General features: G+C 43.4%; 1 protein-coding gene across 10 annotated transcripts in view; it reads left to right on the plus strand.

Moving 5' to 3' along the window:
• The window catches only part of CIT (citron rho-interacting serine/threonine kinase), a 149,991-nt gene that overhangs the window by 12,240 nt on the left and 118,476 nt on the right, over window positions 1-19,275 (plus strand). For all 10 annotated transcript variants that reach the window (XM_074356328.1, XM_074356329.1, XM_074356330.1 and 7 more), the window contains exons 5-7: window positions 3,430-3,531; window positions 14,781-14,923; window positions 15,864-15,957. In XM_074356328.1, coding sequence (XP_074212429.1) covers window positions 3,430-3,531; window positions 14,781-14,923; window positions 15,864-15,957 — 339 coding nt within the window. The remainder of the gene's footprint in view (window positions 1-3,429; window positions 3,532-14,780; window positions 14,924-15,863; window positions 15,958-19,275) is intronic.

Genomic DNA, 19,275 nt, shown 5'->3' on the forward strand with positions numbered 1-19,275 from the left:
TTGGTACTGAGTCCATCCACAGTGTTGTACGAACCACACCCACTGTCCATTTGCAGAACGTTTTCATCATCCCAAACAGAAACTCTACCCATTACATAGTAGCTCACCATTTCCCCAAGAACTGTTTTTTTGTTTGTTTGTTTTTTGTTTTTTTGGAGTTGCAGTTCAATCTGTGAGATGGTTGGGGATCAGTTAAGCTTTTGGAAGAAGGAGGTTGGGATCAGAGTCTGGGGATGTCAGTGAGTTGGTGTGGCCTCCAGTTGAAGAAGCAGCGGAGGGCAGGAAGCTGCTTGTCAGCATCAGAGGATGCTGTGGCCTGTGTTCAGGAATGAGATGTGAGCAACTTCATAGAGAGGAGAAACGACAGGACCCAAGAACCACCTGTCAGCATTCCACACCTACTGAGCCCCTGTTTCCAGGTCCTTGGAGGAGGCTTTAGGTGTAGCCTTGTGATGCTTATGTTGTAGATGGGAAATGGTGCATGTAAAAGGAAACTAATCCGACACGTACCATACTGCAGGCAAGCAACAGAGACAGTCACGAATGTAGGTGTGCCCGCCTCCAGGTGAATGACCTGAGATGAGCCTGCGTGAGGTGTGGGCTGGAGGTTTTGAAAAATCACGCACATGCAGGAGCTAATTAAAGCCACCCACCATTCCTTAACTGAGCCATGGTGAAGCTTCAGAATTTAAGGGCATGAGAGGAGAGAAGTCGGCACAGGGAGTGAGTGGAAGAACATGCCAGAGAGGAGGTGGGAAGAGGCAGAGTCCTGCAAACAAGACCTGTCACCTAGGAGACGCCAGCACATCTGCCCAGAGTTCAGTGAGAACCGGGAGGAGTCCTCAAAGACCGTTTATTTTAATGGAAGCTTCAGGGGTCCGATGAGGAATCAACAGTGAGCAAGTGAAGGTGTAGACCCTTCAGTTCAGCCACCCTTGCACTGAGCACTTTATGTGACGAGAAGCATCAGCAAATCTGGTGCAGTAGATTATGGGGGTTGGGTTGGCATTTCCAAAATGTGTTTGATATTAAACTGGTGGTGTGCAAGGTGATTTTAGGTAGTCCATGGACAGAGCTATTTTAAAACATTTAATAGTTGCATATTAACTGGCATATCCAAACCTGGGATATTGACATGTTATTGTTAGAACTAAATGGAAGAAGGTATGTTTAAAATTCAGTTATTTGGAGAGAATCACAAATTTACAGAAAAGCTGCAAGTACAGTGTGTCAGTCAAGGTCCTATAGTATATCTATAAAATATACATTATGCATACACATTGAATATACATACATATACACACTGCATATTCGTGCATATGTATATATGTACAACTTAGGAGATTGTGGGGGCTGGAAAGCCTGAAATCTGTAGTACAGGTCAGGAGGCTGGGGATTCTTGGCAGGAGCTGGCGATGCAGTCTTGAGGCAGAATTTCTTCTTTCTCAGAGATGCCTGTTTTGTTCCTAAGGCCTTTCAACTGATTGAATGAGGCACACCCAAATTATCAAAGGTAACCTCTCTTACTAAATTAACCACAGTCTACGAAATATCCTCATGCGACACCTAGATTAGTGTTTGATTGAATGGCTGGGTGCTGTAGCCTGACCAGTTTGATGCATTAAACTATCATGTATGGTATTAACAACTTTTTTTCCTGAACCACTTGAAAATCAGATGCCAACCCAATGGATGCCCCATTACCTCCAGGTACTTAAGAGTACATTTTCCTGCAATGGGAACATTCTCCCATGAACCACAGTACAACTATCAAAATCAGGAAATTAACCATGATGAGTTACCACCATTGAATCCTCAGGCCCTGCTCGAGGTTCACCAGTTGTTCTTTTAGAACAAAAGGATTCAATTCAGGATCACACATGGCATTTAGTTGTCCCATCCCTTTAGTCTTTTTCAGTCTGGAAGTGTCCCTTAATTTTTCCTGGACTCTCACGAGCTTGGCGATTCTGAAGGTTACAGACCAGTCATTCTGTAGAATTGAGATTTGTCTGATGTTGCTCATGCTCAGGTTCAGGTTCTAGATCTTTGGCAGGACTGTCACAGATGAGATGCTGTTTTCTTCCCATTGCATCCCTACAGGTGACTCTGAATTTGTTACATTCATGAGGGTGTCACTTTGGCATCTGCCACACTTCTCCATTGTGGAGTTACTCCTTTCCCTTTGTAGTAACAGAAGTCTTTTGGGAGGAGTTACTTTCAAACTATGGAAATACCTATTCCTCATAAAACTTTCAATTTATTTATTCACTTGTTTATATCAGTATGGACTTGCGTTTTCCTGTCAATGAGTTACAGTCCATCCCTGTCATGATGTATTTTTACACTCAAGTTGTCCCCAAGTTGGCCAGTGAGAATCTTTTCAGGTTAGCTTTTCTGTCGTTTTGACATACTCCCCATCTTTGAGTTCTGTGTTGCTTTCTGATACAGCAAGATGCCTAGGCTCTTGTACTTTGACTTTATCTGCCCCAGACCTGCAGTCACTCATTTCTCCAACGAGTATTGTTTTTTTAAGTGGAGAATGGTATTTAGAGGCCAAGATCTGGGGACTAGGTGTTCTCATTGCTGTTGGGATATCACTGCTCCCAGACCTCTCTGGTCAGAGCCAGTGAATACATGTACATGTATTGCAATAACCTACCTTCTCTCTCGCCCCCTACCCCTTACACACGCACATCTCTATTTCTGCATCTGCTTTGTGTGTTGAAAACCATGCATTCACACTAGCACCTCCAAGTCTAATCTAGCTTCACAGAGTTCATTCTAATTTTCACCCTTTTCACGTTTGTGAAGTCTCTTCTCTGAAATGACCTTTAATATTTTTCACTTGTTTTGTGTACCTGTGGACATCCAATCTACTGTCTTAGCTGCTGCCACTGCTGTCCCGTCCCCTTGGTGGGCTCAGCAGCCCTGCTCCAGGCCATCTCTGCATGTGATTTTGCCCTCCTCACCATATATGGGCCCCTGATACCCGATACTGGGCTGCCCCACATGTGGTTGCTGCCCTCCTCACCCTGCTTGGGCCTGGCGCCCTGTTCTGGACCACCAGGCTCGCTCTCCCTGGCACCTGTCATGGATACTGACTTGATCCTCTTCCATCTACTGGCTTTAGGTCTGAATTGTCCAGGAGGGAAAGGTGATGAGAAAGAGAAAGAGATTTAGATTTAAAAGAAGTGAGTTGACTTGATACAAAGATGTTAAGTAAATAATTGAACACATAATATGTGACTCTGGCAAAAACACTGAGCAAAGTAGGCACATGAATGGGATTTGTGAAATGTTAGACTAAATGATGGCTTAAAAAAACTGGAAATATCAGTTGAAGCTTAGAGAGCAAAGGACTTTCACCCCCCTGCCCCCTCAATACACACTTAGTTCTTTATAATTGTCTAATGGTTTCTTTTCCCACAGGTTTCATTTTTTCAGGAAGAACAGAACATATTATCTCGGAGCACAAGCCCTTGGATCCCCCAATTACAGTATGCCTTTCAGGACAAAAATAACCTTTATCTGGTGAGTCGTTCCGTCCATCTGTCTGGAATTGGTCTAGTTTTGTGATAATCAGATGGCACAGCTGTAGAATTGAATGTGGTTCTTGCCCATGTGGTCCATGACACATCTCATTCATTCTCATGCTTTCCTGTCTTCTGGTGTCTTCTTGTTCTTGTCCTAAGGATGAAGGGCTAACCCATTTAGAAACAGCCCCATTTATTACTGGATAGTGTAGCTATGGCTCAAAGGACAATAAAGAGAAGTCATTTGTTGGGGAATAGTCTGATATTACCTTTAACAGTATCTTGCTTTAGATTTTAAAAATTGAGCTAACGTATGGTTATTATAAGAAAATGCAAACATTGCAGAAAATGTTTGAAATAATACAAGGGAACATTCTCTACCTTTCTTTTTTTATTTTAATTTTTTTTTGTTGTTGAAGTGCAGTTGGTTTATAGTGTGTTAATTTCTGGTATACAGTGTAGTGTTTTAGTTATACATATATATTCCTTTTCATATTTTTTTCATTATAGGTTATTACAAGATATTAAATATAGTTCCCTGTGCTGTACAGTAGGACCTTGTTTATTTTATATATAGTAGTATCTGCAAATGCCAAACTCCCATTTTATCCCTCCACCCCCTCCTTCCTGTCCATTAACCATAAGTTTGTTTTCTATGTCTGTGAGTCTATTTCTGTTTTCTAAATAAGTTCACTTGTGTCATTTTTTTAGGTTCCCCATAACAGTGATTTCATATGGTATTTCTATTTCTCTTTCTGGCTTACTTCACTTAGTATGACAGTCTCCAGGTCCATTCATGTTGCAAATGGCATTATTTGATTCTTTTTTATGGCTGAGTAGTATTCCATTGTCTGTATATACCACAACTTCTTTATCCACTCATCTGTCGATGGACAGTGGACATGTAGGTTGCTTCCATGTCTTGGCTATTGTAAGTAGTGCTGCTATGAACATTGGGGTGCATGCATCTTTTTGAATTAGACTTTCTGCTGGTTATATGCCAAGGAGTGGGACTGCTGGATCATATGTCTACCTTTCTAATCTATCTCCCCGGGGAAACAAATGTTAATGGTTCGTATGCTCTTTCTCACCCTTACCCTTGCCTTGTGGAAAAAATATTCCTGTGTCTATGTATAGCACAAGTATATGGTTTGTTTTACAAAAACGATGTATTACTGTCTACTCAGTTCTTCAGCGTGTTTTTTGCCTTTCAATAATTTGTCCCTGACATCCTCCCACGTCAGTACCTGCAGATCTGCCTCATTCTTTCCAGCGGTGCCATAGTTTTCCCTGGTGTTCATGCAGCTTAACTTACAGAATGCTAACATTCATTCCGGGGCCTTTTTTAGGTTCTTGGCTGTTTTGATTTATAAAGTAAAATAAAAAAGGTACCCTAGAAACAATTTGTGTTTCTGATTCAGTCATTAAAACAAGACTTTCCTATTACCCTGAATGGAGATAAACTTTCGTAGAGACTCACATAGGAGAAAAGGGTAAGAGATGGATTCCTATTTGTCTTGAACTGGGGATTTTTGGGTTTACTTTGCCACCTTTATTTCTAACCTGGAATGAATAGTTTATTTGCCTTGGTTTCATATGAGTTGAGAACCCAGTACCAGTGGATAGATTCCTCTTGGCCTCACCCAGCCTTCTGAGCAAGGATGCTCGAATACAAATGCATCAGGAGACTGGCCTTGTGAGTATGAAACTTCCTTCCCTTGAGTATTGTCCTGGAAGTTTTCCTTCCTTGAAACCTGGGGCGTGGAGCCCTGACCTTTACGAATGACCTTGGTGTGTTTCTAGGCTCCCTGGGGTTGTAGGACACTTGTTGCATGCATACTAGTTGTCTTGTGCCCTGTGTATCTTGAAGAGCAGGTGAACCAACAGATTTCTTCATTAGCCCTCAGAAAGGAAGTTCCCTTGACACAGTAGGCTTTTTTGTTTGTTTGCTTGTTTGTTGGTTATTGTTGTTTTGGATATTTAAATTAGAGCCCTGCAAATGATGTAGAACACCATGAGGATAATGTTCAGTTTTGAGGCAGCACAGAACACAGGCAGTCCTGGAGCTAGGAAAGGTTCTGATTTTTGGCAAAAGTTGAGAGTCTAAACTTTTCTGCTCTGTCTCACGCTGCTCTGAAAGCTCACCTTCTTAATGTCCCATCTCATACATCATCTTCTTAAAGGTAAGCATCACTGAGATGCGTTGGGACTTTGACACCATCAGGGTCAGTTTGCAGAGGTGACGACAGAGTCTGAGTGTTCTGTGTAAAGGAACTCAGAGGAGTGAGGGCTGGTGGTGCAGTCTCAAGTGGCAACCACTGCTCGGTTACCGCAGGGAAACCACTGCCCGCCTGTGGCGGCCGGCGAAGATGATCAGCGGGGCCCCAGGAGTGAAGCTCGCTGTAGTTTTCTTCCTGTTGATCGTAGTTGTTGTTTTTTTTCCCCCCACCCCTCAAGTGTTTTTAAAGCCCATCTTTAGGAGGGTAATACTTGGGCATTTTGAGAATTTTAGATGTTTTGGTGTCAACCTTTTTATCATTACCAGTTGGCTTTGTCACAGTGGTAAGAACCTTCCCTTTTTCTTAATCGTGGACTTACCACTGTGGACTTCTGCTGGGATATAGCTATTTTGGAATCCCTCGTGGATTGGGAAAATCTGCCGTTCCTCTGCTGGGACAGGCTTCCAGCTGCAGGGAGCTTCCTGTTTTGGGTCTTTGGGTTTTGGGCTTCCCTCTGGATCTTGACACTGGCCTTGGCATCCCTAGATTAAAATAATCTTCTCAGTTTTTCCACCCTCCGTCTTGCAAGATGGGACTGATCTCAAAGCAGCTGTTTTGGGGAGAGGGTATAGCTCAGTGGTGGTGTGTGCTTAGCATGCATGAGGTCCTAGGTTCAATCCCCAGTACCTCCATTAAAAACAAACAAACAAAAAACTAAAAAAACACAAAAACCGAACAGCTGTATGGAGTTCTGGTTGCCTCATGACCTTGATACCTGGCTGCAAGGGAGTCTTTATACCCTTCCTTAGTAGCTCAGTTGGGTGTTACTGATGCGATCTTGTAATTATTGCCTTGTCTGCACTCTCTTCTCCAGTACTTTGGCACTTTGGCGCAAAATGCCTACTAAGGGTACAGTTTTCGTATAAAAATCCAAACTTAGCATAGGAATTAAGATATGAAGATAGATCCACCATCTCTTATCTGCAGTTCTGAAATACCCAGTGCTCCGAATAAAATGACCTCAGGTTCTTTTGTTACTCACTCAACAGCACAACCTGACCTGAGCTCTCTTCTTCATTCCCTTTAATGTGACTAGTCACACATTTTGCTGCAAATTATAAATATGTTTGATTACAGGGTGGTATCCCAGGCCCTACCCGAGGGTGTTGCATAACATCAAATACGTGCCACAGTTTGCCTTCCTAAAAGCTGAACGTTTCTGAATCAGGAGACACATTCCGCCTGCAGCAAGATAAGGGGACTGTAGATCCACGTTGGCATCGTGAAGCACGGAAATTCCACTCTGCCTGTTGACTGCTCCTAGATCACTAAACCTTTGAAGTTGGGGGAAACATGCAAGTCATAGTAAGCTCCCCTGGCAGTTGATCATTAATTTGTAATGCAGTTGTAGTTTAATTGAGGATACATTTAAAATCAGTGAAAAAAAATAGGATTCCATTTCCCACATGTTTCTTGAAGCTATCTCTTGTCTCCAGTCCTCTTTTTACTGTGAGTCTGGGCCGCCCTCCTCATTTGCCTGCATTTCTGCCTCAACCCCCTCAGTAAGTGTTCTCTCTGCCGTCTGTCCTGCTTTTCCCCCAGGCCTTCACACTGCAGCCAAGTCATCCCGCTGTTACAGCCCTTCAGGGCTCCCTGCCGCCCTCTGGATGAAGTCCAGACTCTTCCGCATGCTTTCCGAGACCTTTTTCTGATATCCCACCAGCCTCATAGCTCACCGTCTCTCTCCTTTCACCTAACATTCATCCCGAACTTCGTTTGGTTCTTTGAACTTGCCTCTGACCTTTCTCCACACTTCTCCCCTCTTTCTCTGTTTACCCGGCTGACTCTTGCTTCTGCTTCTGACCTTGGGCTAGATGTTACTTCCTCCAGAAACCTTTCCCGGACCCTCTGCTTGTGGGAGGTGTGCCCTTCTGCTGTGTGCTCACTGCGGCCTGAAGTACTTCTTTTGGAGTGAGTGATGGTTGCCTCCACAAGGGGAGCAGTTACATCTCCCTTGCTTCCGATCGCGCTCCCCCAGGTCATTGCTTAAGAAATGCTTATTGGATGAATGCACGGTTCATTTCATAGAAATTGATTTACATACAAATGTACTTACTGTGTTATGGAAATCATATTATGTTAACAGTGTGAGTTCTGCTCCCCAAAGTATGTAATTGAAGACAGACCCAGTGAGATTTTTAAGATTTGGATTGCAGTGGGAGGAAATTGAACTTGGCCTCTTTTGAGTTTTGTCAGTTAAAATTTCCCATTCGTAGTTCCATACCGGTGACTATGGCTTCCCACTTTTTGCTGCAGAAAATTGTGGCAAAGTCCACCTTCACATCTGGTTCTATATAACAAGGCTAGTGGTGTGTTCTGGCAGGTGGCCCATGAAAGCAGTGTTTTGTTGCTCTGGTTCATGATGAAATCTGTTCAGTTCTGCTCAACAGATGCATTCACCAACCAGTGTCCTTCCACCAAGGAGCTGATCTGTACAAAGAAAACACTGTTTTGCAACTCACCACTTTGTAGTATTGTTGTATCTAAATTCTCTGTGGGATTCTTAAAACTTACTGGCTTTGTGTTGATGATTTTCATACGGAGGGTCTTTTCAGGCTGCCCTTGCTCTGAGCCTATAACTGACCCCGCGAGTCTACTTTCCTGACTACGACCTCACATCGACTTCCCTCTGTTCATTCCCAGTGGTTTTTCCCCGCATTGCACACAGGGATGTATTAGTTAACAGAGAGACCCTGAAATACAGTTGAGGTTGGCGGGGCAGCTCCATTGTATGTGATAATTCAGGGACCCAGGTTTCTACTGTCGTGTGGCTTCCTGTCCTGTAGGATGTAGTCCTCTTGGACATGCTTGAAGTTGGGCCATTTCATGTCTTTGTTCTACCTGGCGGGGAGGAGAAAAGAGAAGAAGCATGTGAAAGTGGTCCACAGCACCTCTCACATCTTGTTGACCAGAACGTCGTCACGTGCATGCACATCTGTACCGTCAAGCTGCGTGGCCTAAGTCCAGCTAAAATTTTTACTGCTTGGGAGCAGGGAAGAATGGATTTGGGGGGACAAGTTAGGATCTTGCCCAGAGGTCGAAACAGCTCCTTTCGTAGGTAATAGATGAGTTTGGATGCCAGGCCCCCTAGTTCTGACTCCCATGTTCTTCCTCCTTACATCAGTGCTGGTGTATCCCAAACCACTTCTAACACGACCCCAGTTCTGATGTCTGGCTTGGGGTTAGTTTTTTTTGTATATCCTGTCTTGCTTTCAACCCACAGCCGTGCAATTTTGTGGACCGTTCCAGGAGCAGTCTGGAGGTGGACTGTTTCTAGGCAGTGACCCCACGGCCTATAGGATGACCAGCCTGTGCTGTCATTGGGAGTGGGGGAGCAATAATGTGTACAACATCGTTTATTTTACCTTAGTGAAGCACGTCACTTTATGATCGTTCTGACAGCAAGATATGTGCTATTTTGATCTCTTGGGTAGGATTTTTCTAGTTTTCAGGCGTGTCTCAAACACGCTTGCTGCTTCGGAAGCCAGCTTCCCATCCCAGGGAAGCTGTGGCTTAGAATATAGGTGCTTATTTTGTTCCTGTACCTTGTTTGATCTCTCCAGAGCCATTGGCCTTTCCGGCTTCAGTTTCCTCACTGGCGAAATGAGATGTTAACACATCTCCCTGACTTCAGTTTGGTTGCTGAGTGTATTATTGCTTTGGGGGTCCTTTGAGTTCTCAGTGCCTTTGACGTAGTTGTTCTGTGTGTTGGTCTTTTGAGGCGGATTTCAAGTGAGTGCATTTAGAGCTTCTCTATTTTAGGAGCTCCAGTTTAGTTACATTGTCCCGGTTTGCCTGGCCCCACCTTCCAGGTGGCTGATCGGGTAGCGCTGGGGTGGGGCCCAAGAACTCGCATTTCTAACCAGTTCCCCGGTGACGCTGCTGTTGCTGGTCTGGAGACCCCACTCTGAGAACCGCTGTCCTGCGGGGATTCCTGGTTTCTGGTTACGGCTGCTTCTTCTGTTTCTTCAGGGATGGGCTACGCATCTGAGACCCCTTTCCTCTCAGGCCAATGGATGGCACCTACTCCCCTGCTGTTACTAGCCCCGGGGTGACTCGCCATCCCACGTTCATTTCCTTTAACCTTACCCACGCCTTTGCAAAGATCCCTTTCCTCCATTAATGGCTTCAGTTACCTCATTTAAGTGTACTGTCTGTTTCTTGCCAAGAACCTGGATGATTTGATGTTCAGTGAGGTTTTTTGAATAGATGGATGAATCAGGCTGGGATTCATATTTGCTGAAATAAAGGACCTTCTCTCTCTTTCTCTTGGTCACCTTGCCCTTCAAGAAGGATAATTTAGGGTTTCTGCTAGGGGCCACTCTGCACAGAGCATCCATCCCATCTCCCCCCACCCCCCATGCCAAAGGTCAGTAACACTGGGTAGAGCGGATAGTGATGCCAGTAGCATCGTTACATTTTCATGGCACTTTCAGTCATGCTGATGGCAGTGCAGGCATTTCAAGGACACATTTCTAAGAGGTGGCTCGCCTGGTACGCCTCTGATGGCAGCAGTATGCAAATTGGAGTAGAGAACTAAAGAACTATTATGTATCCCCACCCCCCACCCCCGTCTGCAAACACGTGCATACAAGCTGGCACGTGTATATGCATGCACCTGCACACGCAGCACATACACACACACACATTTGTCCTTTGTTTCAAATGCAATGGAACTGTTGGGAATTGCCGTCCCAGTGCTTGGGGTATGGATGGAAACACCAATGGAGGAGCAGCCGCTCCTTCTAGACCGAACACATGTAAGATTTGCCCTTTAATTAGCATCTGCAGCTGCTGCCATCGGAAGGGTCTGTCTCTGTTGGCCAGAACGTCTTTGCTTTAAAAGAGCAAGTCTATCATAGCTCCAAGCCAGGCTCGTCTGTCAGCTGCTGTTTTTCTCTGCCATCCGCAGAGTTGTCACATCGTCGAGGGCTGTTTCACTGTAGGGCTCTTTTTCGTCCTCTTGTCTCCCTGGCCTCTGATTACCCTGCCTTGGCGATCACTCTCTGGGTGTCCCACGGCTGTTCATCGTGTGCAGGGTCATCTCCCGTCCTTGTAGGGTTGGAAGACTGTTGCTTCGGTGCTAATGGACTGGTTATGGTCCAGCCCTCGGTTGTCAGTGATCTTGTCTCAATATGCAGACAGGCTCCAGGGAGTCACTAGAAAAATATAAGCAGCAGAAGCAAGGGCTCTGTTAAGGCCAGGTTTCACACCAGGGCGCCTCTGCTGGAGAAGCTTTTCATTCGGTTGGAGTAGGGACCCATGTTGGCACCACAACCTCATGAGCCTTGGGTCTCATCAGAATCACTGCAGTAGCTCCTTAAGAATGCAGATTCCTGGGCCTCACCCACAGAGCGTGATCCATGAAGCCTGGGCTTGATCCCTGGAATCCACATTTTCAGCAAGCTCCCTGAATGGTTGGGGTGGGGAAAGGGACATACTTTACCTTTCCATCCTGCTTGATTTTTTTTCCCCCAGTTTGTTTTTATTCTTCTAGAATTCCTGCTCCATGAAGGCAGGGATTTTTGTCTGTTTTCGTCACTCCTGTTTTCCTAATGTCTAGAACAGTGCCTGGCACATAGTAGGCATTCAAATATTTGTGTGGATAAGTGTGTTTCATGCATTAAAAATAGTGCTTCCCCAGTGCTTCTGGTGTACAGGCAGGTTTGAGAAGCCCTGCCCTAGAGCACTTGCTGGTCTTCTTGGGTTGGAAGTCACATTTTTTGGGGATCAGTGCCTCCCTAGGCATCTCTGAAGAGTAAAAGTCAGGGATGGAGTCACTTTTTGGGGCAAATCCAGATGCTGTGAATGGACTGTCTGGCACAGCTTGTGTGGTGACTTTGGTCTGGTTTGATCATCGTGTTCTGCTGACCCTGGTCTTTGGTATATAGCATGTCGTCTGGATGAAGACTTGAACACTCTTAGTTTGTGACTTTTGCTGATGCTTTTGGAGCCTCTGGACTTAGTACTGTCTTTAAAAGTCTAAAATGTTTTCTGAAAGTGTCTTAAGTCCTGGTTCTTTATTATTTCTTTAGACTCAGTGGCAAGATTGAATAAGCTTGTCTTGACCACACTCAAGCTGTCTTCCCGTGGGCTCCGTTCATCTCAGAATAAGTTACTCTACCCTCATAGGCTAGTTTGGGGATGGGGGTAATATCTTGGGATAGCCAAATTTACCCAGGAAATGCTCAAATTAATTTCTCCTAAAGTGCACAGCTGGAACCCTCAGTATGACAATCTGGAATCGTGTTGGTGTGTCAAGTTCGATAAGTTTCTTTGCTAAGGAGGTTTGTCATTTAGTGTGTCTTTCTGGGCCTCAGGTTGTAGTGCTGCCTGCCCAAGTAGCTGTTGTCATTTCTTCCCTTTGTTTTCTCCGCCAACCCTGGTTTTGAAGAAATGGAGAGTCGTTTGACCAGTGGAAAAGACTAGTCTCGCTTGGCCGGGAATTTTCAACTCAGTAAACTGGACCTTCTGAATAGGAGCAAAGAACACATCTTTTTGCCTCTCTGAGAGATGGTTCTTATTTTTTGAGCTACTTGTCACTAGTCATTACAAATGGACTCTTTAAGAGTCACCACTAAGTGCCCAGCAGTGGTCAGTTTGTGAGCTCTTAAAAGCTGCCTGCAGCTGCTACATGTTTGACTTTCTCAGCCTTAAACTTGGGAGCTGTTCTGTTTTTCTTCCGCATTTTTTAATAGAGCCCCATTAGAAAATTTTTAACTGTGATGTGTCATCATAAATATGCATTGTTCTTATTTTAAGACATTTTGGTTCAAAAGCGTGAGTACTTCTGTTATCTGCGGATTTTGTGTGTGTGTGTGTGTGTGTGTGGGTGGGTGGGTGGGGGTGGGGGTGGATATTTACGGCCTGTTTAATGGCAATATATATTTAAAACAGATGTAGAAAATTAGCATTCAGCCACGTCCCCAGGGCCTGAGAAGAACCTGGTTGGGATGAGTGGGGGAGCTGTAGGCAGCCAGGTGGCTCCTGTGGGCTCTTCAAGGACCAGAATGAGCAGCTTTCATCTGCCATGAATTTGGGGGAAATAAAGTCTGCATCTCAACTGCTGCCCCTTCCAAGTGTTGCTGTTCTTGTTAGTTCATAAATCAATGCTTTTTCAGCATTTGCAGTGCAAATGGAACCTCAGTCTTCAGACTGTCTAGTGTTTGGTTGAGTATCTGCTGTGTGGAAGATGCCAGTGACGAGGGTGTCTTAGGGAGGACATGCAAGTCACTGGCCCCTCCAGGGGTCCCTGGTGGGGCGCTGACTTGCTGCAGGGCAGGGTCTTTACTGGACCAGCCTGGGGCCCGGGCATACCTGCCCATGCTCCACGTCCGAGCTGACTGGAGTTTCCCTTCTCTGTCTGGACTTGAAGCCCACAGGAGTTTGGAGGAGGATGGAGAGACGTCACCTCCCAGAGCTGGCCTCTGGGAGGCAGTGGTGTGAGAGGTGGTTTTTAAAAGGCATTTATTTGGATCTTGCCTTGTTTCAGAAAGGATTTGAGACAACTTAAAATGAAAGACATTTATAGTGTGGCTCATGAAATGGGAAATGGGAGCAAAGGGCAGGAGGAGAATTCAGGGAGGGTTGACACGGTTGCAAAGGTGGTCAGAATGGGCCCCAGCGTCTCCCAGCCAGAGCGGGAAGGGTCGGGGAGGACCTTGTTGGCGCCAGGCGCAGTATTGCGGGGCAGTTAGTCCTGCTCCCATTTTACAGGGGACGAAACTGAAAGGCAGAGGTGAAGTCGCCAGGCTGAGGTTTGAAGCCATCCAGGCAGATTGGCCTCGAAGCCCTGTGTTAACTCGGTAATATCACACTTGGTTACCATCAAAAGGAGGAAGGATTTCAGTTCCTTGGGGTGGAAGACATTTTTTGCTAATCAGGCAAGTAACCTGAGGCTGTACTTTATATTTTTTCCAGATTTTCCCCCCATGTATATACTAACAAGTGTGATTGATTTTTTTTTTTTTTTTTTTTGTAAATCACAGAAAAGGAGTTTTACTGTATCCTATTTAGGGCATTGCTTTATATTATCAAGGATAGCTTCCCATGGCAGAATGAATAGATGGAGTCCATTCTTTTTTTTTAATTTATTTTTTTGGGTGGGGAGGTAATTGGTTTGTTTTTTTTTAATTGTTTTTTAATTTTATTTTAATGGAGATACTGGGGATTGAACCCAGGACCTCGTGCATGCTAAGCATGCTGTCTACCACAGACCTATACCCTCCCCCCGAGTCCATTCATTTTAAATATCTCCATCTTATCCCATTATTTAGATAGATCATATTTTAGCACTTGTAATGGTGGCCCTTTGGGTGATTTCTAGGGTTTTTTCTTCTCCCCATGTGACAAACAGTACTGCAGTGAATTTCTTTATCCATCTGCAAACTACTGTAAGTTCTTGTAAAATAAATTGTCAGGAGTGGAGTTACTGGGTCATAGGGTATATGTTCACATTTACATTTTTAACAGAGATGGTCATATTGCCTTGCACATTGAGTGTTAAAGGAAAAGATCGTGTCACTTTTTTTTGTACACCTCTGTATTCTGCTGGGTGCCTGGGGCAAGAGGAAGGAGGCAGGAGGGTTTGTTGCCCAACCCCCCGAGGAATTTCCATCTATGCTGTGTACCTAATCCTAGGGAACGTCTGAGTTGTTGACTTGGTGGGTGGGTGAGCGGGTGGATGTAATTCAACCTCTTAAGCCTGCCTTTGCGCACGGCGTCTGGGGGCCATCTTTCATTGTATTGATTCTCTTGGGTAACGGATGTAATTTCCTCAGGGCAGGGACCTCATTCTACCTGACTTATAAGATGTCTCACACATCTTCACGGCTTTGTGGAGACATTGTAATTATAACACGTCACCCAGTGTTTGAGGATCTGATGGAAAACATCCCCTCTCCCTTTTTTGTTTTTTTTTTTTTTTTTTGGGTGTGTGAAGAATGAATGACTTTGGCATTCTGTACAGGTCATGGAATATCAGCCTGGAGGGGATTTGCTGTCACTTTTGAATAGATATGAGGACCAATTGGATGAAAATATTATTCAGTTTTACCTAGCCGAACTGATTTTGGCTGTTCACAGCGTTCATCAGATGGGATACGTACATCGGTAAGTGAGACTCTCTGGTAGTTTACTGAGAATGTATCTGTATCATCCCAGAGTTCCTGCAAAAGAGTGAATGGATGAATGATTTCAGCATCAAAATAACACTTCGTCCAATTTTTAGCCGGTCTTCACCATTATTGGCTGAAAGCAAGTTTTCCAAAATGGCAGGCCGCTTGGCTTACCCATTCAACGATGAAACAGATCTAAAATTGTAAACCTCTCAAGCCTGCCAGTTAAATCTGTTAATGTAGCTAATAAGCCTGGAAACTCTTGCATGGATTCTTTGGGTGCCGCGGTAGAAAAACTGAATTTGGTTTGTGCAAGGAAATGGCATACCACGTAGGAACGGCAGCCAGTGGAGTTGTACCTCTGACCTTGCCTGTTAGTGATTTACAAAAATGTTCCCTCAGATCCTCAGTCACAAAGTGTTTCTTTGCATCTTCACTCATCTGGTGTTTTATGAACATCTGAGAATGTTGGGGGAATGGAATGATGGTTAGACTGGGAGCCACAGAATCCTGAGTTGAGTCTCAGCTTTTCACTGACCAGCCACATGGCCTTGGGCAAATCCGCTAGCTCCTTTTGGCCTTAGTTTTCCTAATGTGAGATGAGTGTCTCTAGAAGCAATAATCCACCTAATAACATGTATTTGTTCCTTTTCTGCTTTCCTCCCCATCCCTCCCTCCTCTCCTCCTTTTGTTCCTTCCTTCCTTCCTCTCCCTCTCTCTCCTCCCTCCCTCCCTCCCTTCTTTTCTTTCTCTCTTCTTCTTTCACTTAGATATGTTTTGCAGGATGCTCATTATTTATGCCATCAGTAGGGAGGTCTGTAGAGCAGAACACAGACACTAAGATTCCTGGCTGAGCCAGTATCAATATCCAGCAGCTGCTTGATGGTTGGCATGGAGAAAACAACACTAATTTGTGGCCCTGATTTTCTTACCAGAGACGTCAAGCCCGAGAACATCCTCATTGACCGGACGGGACACATGAAGCTGGTGGATTTTGGATCAGCTGCAAAAATGAACTCAAATAAGATGGTAACAAAATGGAACAAGATAGCTTAATAGAGGTTGAACTACAGAGTGTTCTGTGGTCCTGATAAGTTTGAAAAATGGAGGTAAAATTGAGCGACATTTTGGAGCCTTCATCTGCCAGTGTATGAAATGATATCTCTGCAGGGCAGCGGGGACACAGAGCTGTTTTCCAGACTTACTTGACACCGTACCCATTTATATAAAATACCTGTTAATACTCTACAAAACATTTTTAGGAACATTCTTATAGTTTGGTTAAAAAGAAGGGAGAATGCATATTTTGTTTTTCCCTTCATTTTCCTTACTGGTTATAAACTGTCTTCTGTTACACTGTCTTTTTTACTTGAAAATATTTTGGTAAAGTGTAACTTTATTTATCTCAAATCCTCCATTTCTCATGCAGTGAAATTGAAATTAATCACTAGAGCATTTGAACCAAATATCCTTAAGCATTAAGAACCAAGTGCTTGAAATGTCAAGTCTAAATCCTGGACCTTTGGTAAAAATTAAGCTGTATTCCACATGCTAATTATTGTTAAGCTGTATTCCATGTGCTAATAGGAAGGCAAGAGGGTAGCTACTGAAATTAAGAGTGGGAATACTTCAGGAAAAAGATGACAAAGTAGAGGAAGATTAGATTTAAAAAATCTAATAAAGTCGGTACATGCTAAAATGTAAATTTTCAAGTCAACTAGGCCGAAAATGGTAGGTCTAAGAAAAAAATTGACTTAGATTTTTAAGACGAATTTCTCAACTGAATAACTTGGTGACCTGGACAAATCCTTAGGAACTTGGCCTTTTATTCTTTCTCTAGAAAATGCTGATTCTAGTTAAAATGCACAAATTAAGAGGTTAGAGGGGCTGCTGTTCAGAATGCCTCTGGGTTCTGAGAATGTAGTCCTTATAAAGGGCAATATGTAAAAATGTCATTTTTTCTCTCGAGTTCCTTGGAAGAAAGGTGAGTATCACTAGGATGATGTTAGGGAAAGGCTTGGGGTTGTGTTAACTCTTTGCATTCTCAGGTTTGGCCTCCCAGTTCTGTTCTCCCTGCTTGAGATAACTTACCTGGGGTTCAGGCCCTTGGGAAAACAGGCTCCCTATGTCCTCTAAGGTCAGGGTTCTTCAGCCTCAGCACTGTTTGTTTTTTTTCACCTCCTAGATTTTGTTCTTATAATCTATTCCACTTGACCATTATATTAGTAATTAGATTATAGATTAAAAAAAAGCAAGTTTCTTCTGTGTAACACAGGGAACTATATTCAATATCTTATAACCTTTAATGAAAAAATATGAAAACGAATATATGTATGTGTATGCATGATTGGGACATTGTGCTGTACAGCAGAAATTGACACATTGTAACTGACTGTACTTGAATTAAAAAAGTATAGAATCAAAACATTTTATGTTTTAAAAGTTATGTACAATTCAGAAACAGCATGAAAAGTTAAGAATTGAATTTAGTGGAATAAAACAGAAAAAAAGTTCAAGAATACAAAGTTTTATCATCTAGGATTCAAAAACTTACACACATTGCATTAGTGACCTTAATAAACTCATGCATCTAGAAATAAAATGAAGCACTGACACATAGTTAGCACCATTGACATTTTCGTCTAGATAATTCTGTGCTGTGGCGGGCTGTCCTCTGTATTGTAGGATGTTCAGCTGCATCCCCGGCCTCTACCCACTAGAAGCCAGTGGCACCCCCATTTCCAACTGTGACAATTAAACATGTCTCCAGACATTGCCAAATGTTCCCTGGGGGACGGAATCACCCCTAGTGGAGAACCACTGCCATAGATTGAGAAGCATCAGAGAGCTTATTAATGAGAGCCAGCAATATGTGTTTGTGATAAAACCTACTCGGGAAAACTCTGTTTCGATCCAGTCACTGCCTGGTAAATAAATGAGAATAAAGAGTAAGATCCTATCTCTGCATCTGGAGTCACTATTTTCAGAGTGCTTGGTGGAGAGACAGGACTCCTATTCATTTCGGATTTCTATTTCTCAGTGTGGCAAACTGCCTTTTTCAGTTCTAACCGTAGCATCCTTCACTTTAGGTGGGGAGCCTCCCAGAGGCACTCATCTTTATTTGCAGCTCAGTGGTCAAGCCCTGATTATTTTGGTCAAGGAGGTAATAGCACTCGGTCCTGCACACTTGAGAATATTGTATTTCCTCTTAGAGAATCACTTCCCCAGAACTTTGTCCTCTTAGGGCCGGATGTGACAAGCAGATGAGGAGGAATTTCTAGCCTTGTTTCAAGTGCAAAGACCCTTTTGTTATAAAAGACCAATAATCTACAATCCAGATCAAATCCAGTATGGATATAGAATTACACTTTTTTTTCTTTTGGTTATTTTTGATCCGTGGGGCTGGGTGAAACATGTTTCCTCTAAATAGAATGTTTTGTAGGTCTGAAGTAGGTTTAAAAAATTTTTTCATTAATAGACTTTATTTTTTAGATCAGTTTCAGGTTCACAGATTTGAGCAGACTAAAGTAGGTTTTAAAAGTACTTTTGTACTCAAAATATACTATATAAAATATAATTCACATTTGCTGAAATTACTCTGTATTACCGCAAATCCATTCATCTTTTTCCCTACCACTGCTACAGATTGTTTCTGTATTGTGGATGTTTGTGAATTGTAGATCTGTTGAATTTTCCATCTTCCATTGTCTTTATTTAAGCTTCTTAGCCAGAATGTTGCTTTGGAGTATTTTTGTTAGTAGACGCAGGTGGATTGTACTGCCTGGAGGTTTGGGTGTTGAGCTGAGATGTCACCCACTTCACCTTATTAGAATCTCAAAGAATGGCAAACAGCTGACAGTTCCAACCTGTCTCACTCAGCTCTCACGAAAACAATTGTAAGGAGATTATAAATAAAGAGCATTATAGCATCTTAAGTGATAATCACTACCATTTAGCAGTTGGAAACCCATAGGAGATAGCCCTTTTTGAGATTTATGGGGGAGTGGAAAGATTTTATTACTTTTCCAAGAGGAGCCAACCTAGTGAGACTATTTTTCCCCCTGCTTCTGCAGGTGTATGTTTATGCCCTGGGCAACTAGAGGAGGAAAGTTAGGTTGAAATAGCTTTATGTATAAGCATTTTATGGGAAGGGGATTGGGAGGATGAAGACTGGTTTTCTTCCCCTTTTCACATCTGCCCTCTGCTTGTTAAAGAATCTGCTAGGATAATCCCTTCCTTTTTTTCCTTTTTTTTTTTTTTTAAAACCCTCTGTCTCTCCAAATGAGACTGACTCCTCTGTCTCTCTTTATAGTCATGTTCTTACTGTCTCCTTTTGAACTGGTATAT

The sequence above is a fragment of the Camelus bactrianus genome, chromosome 32, assembly GCF_048773025.1.
Source record: "Camelus bactrianus isolate YW-2024 breed Bactrian camel chromosome 32, ASM4877302v1, whole genome shotgun sequence".
Lineage (NCBI taxonomy): Eukaryota > Metazoa > Chordata > Mammalia > Artiodactyla > Camelidae > Camelus > Camelus bactrianus.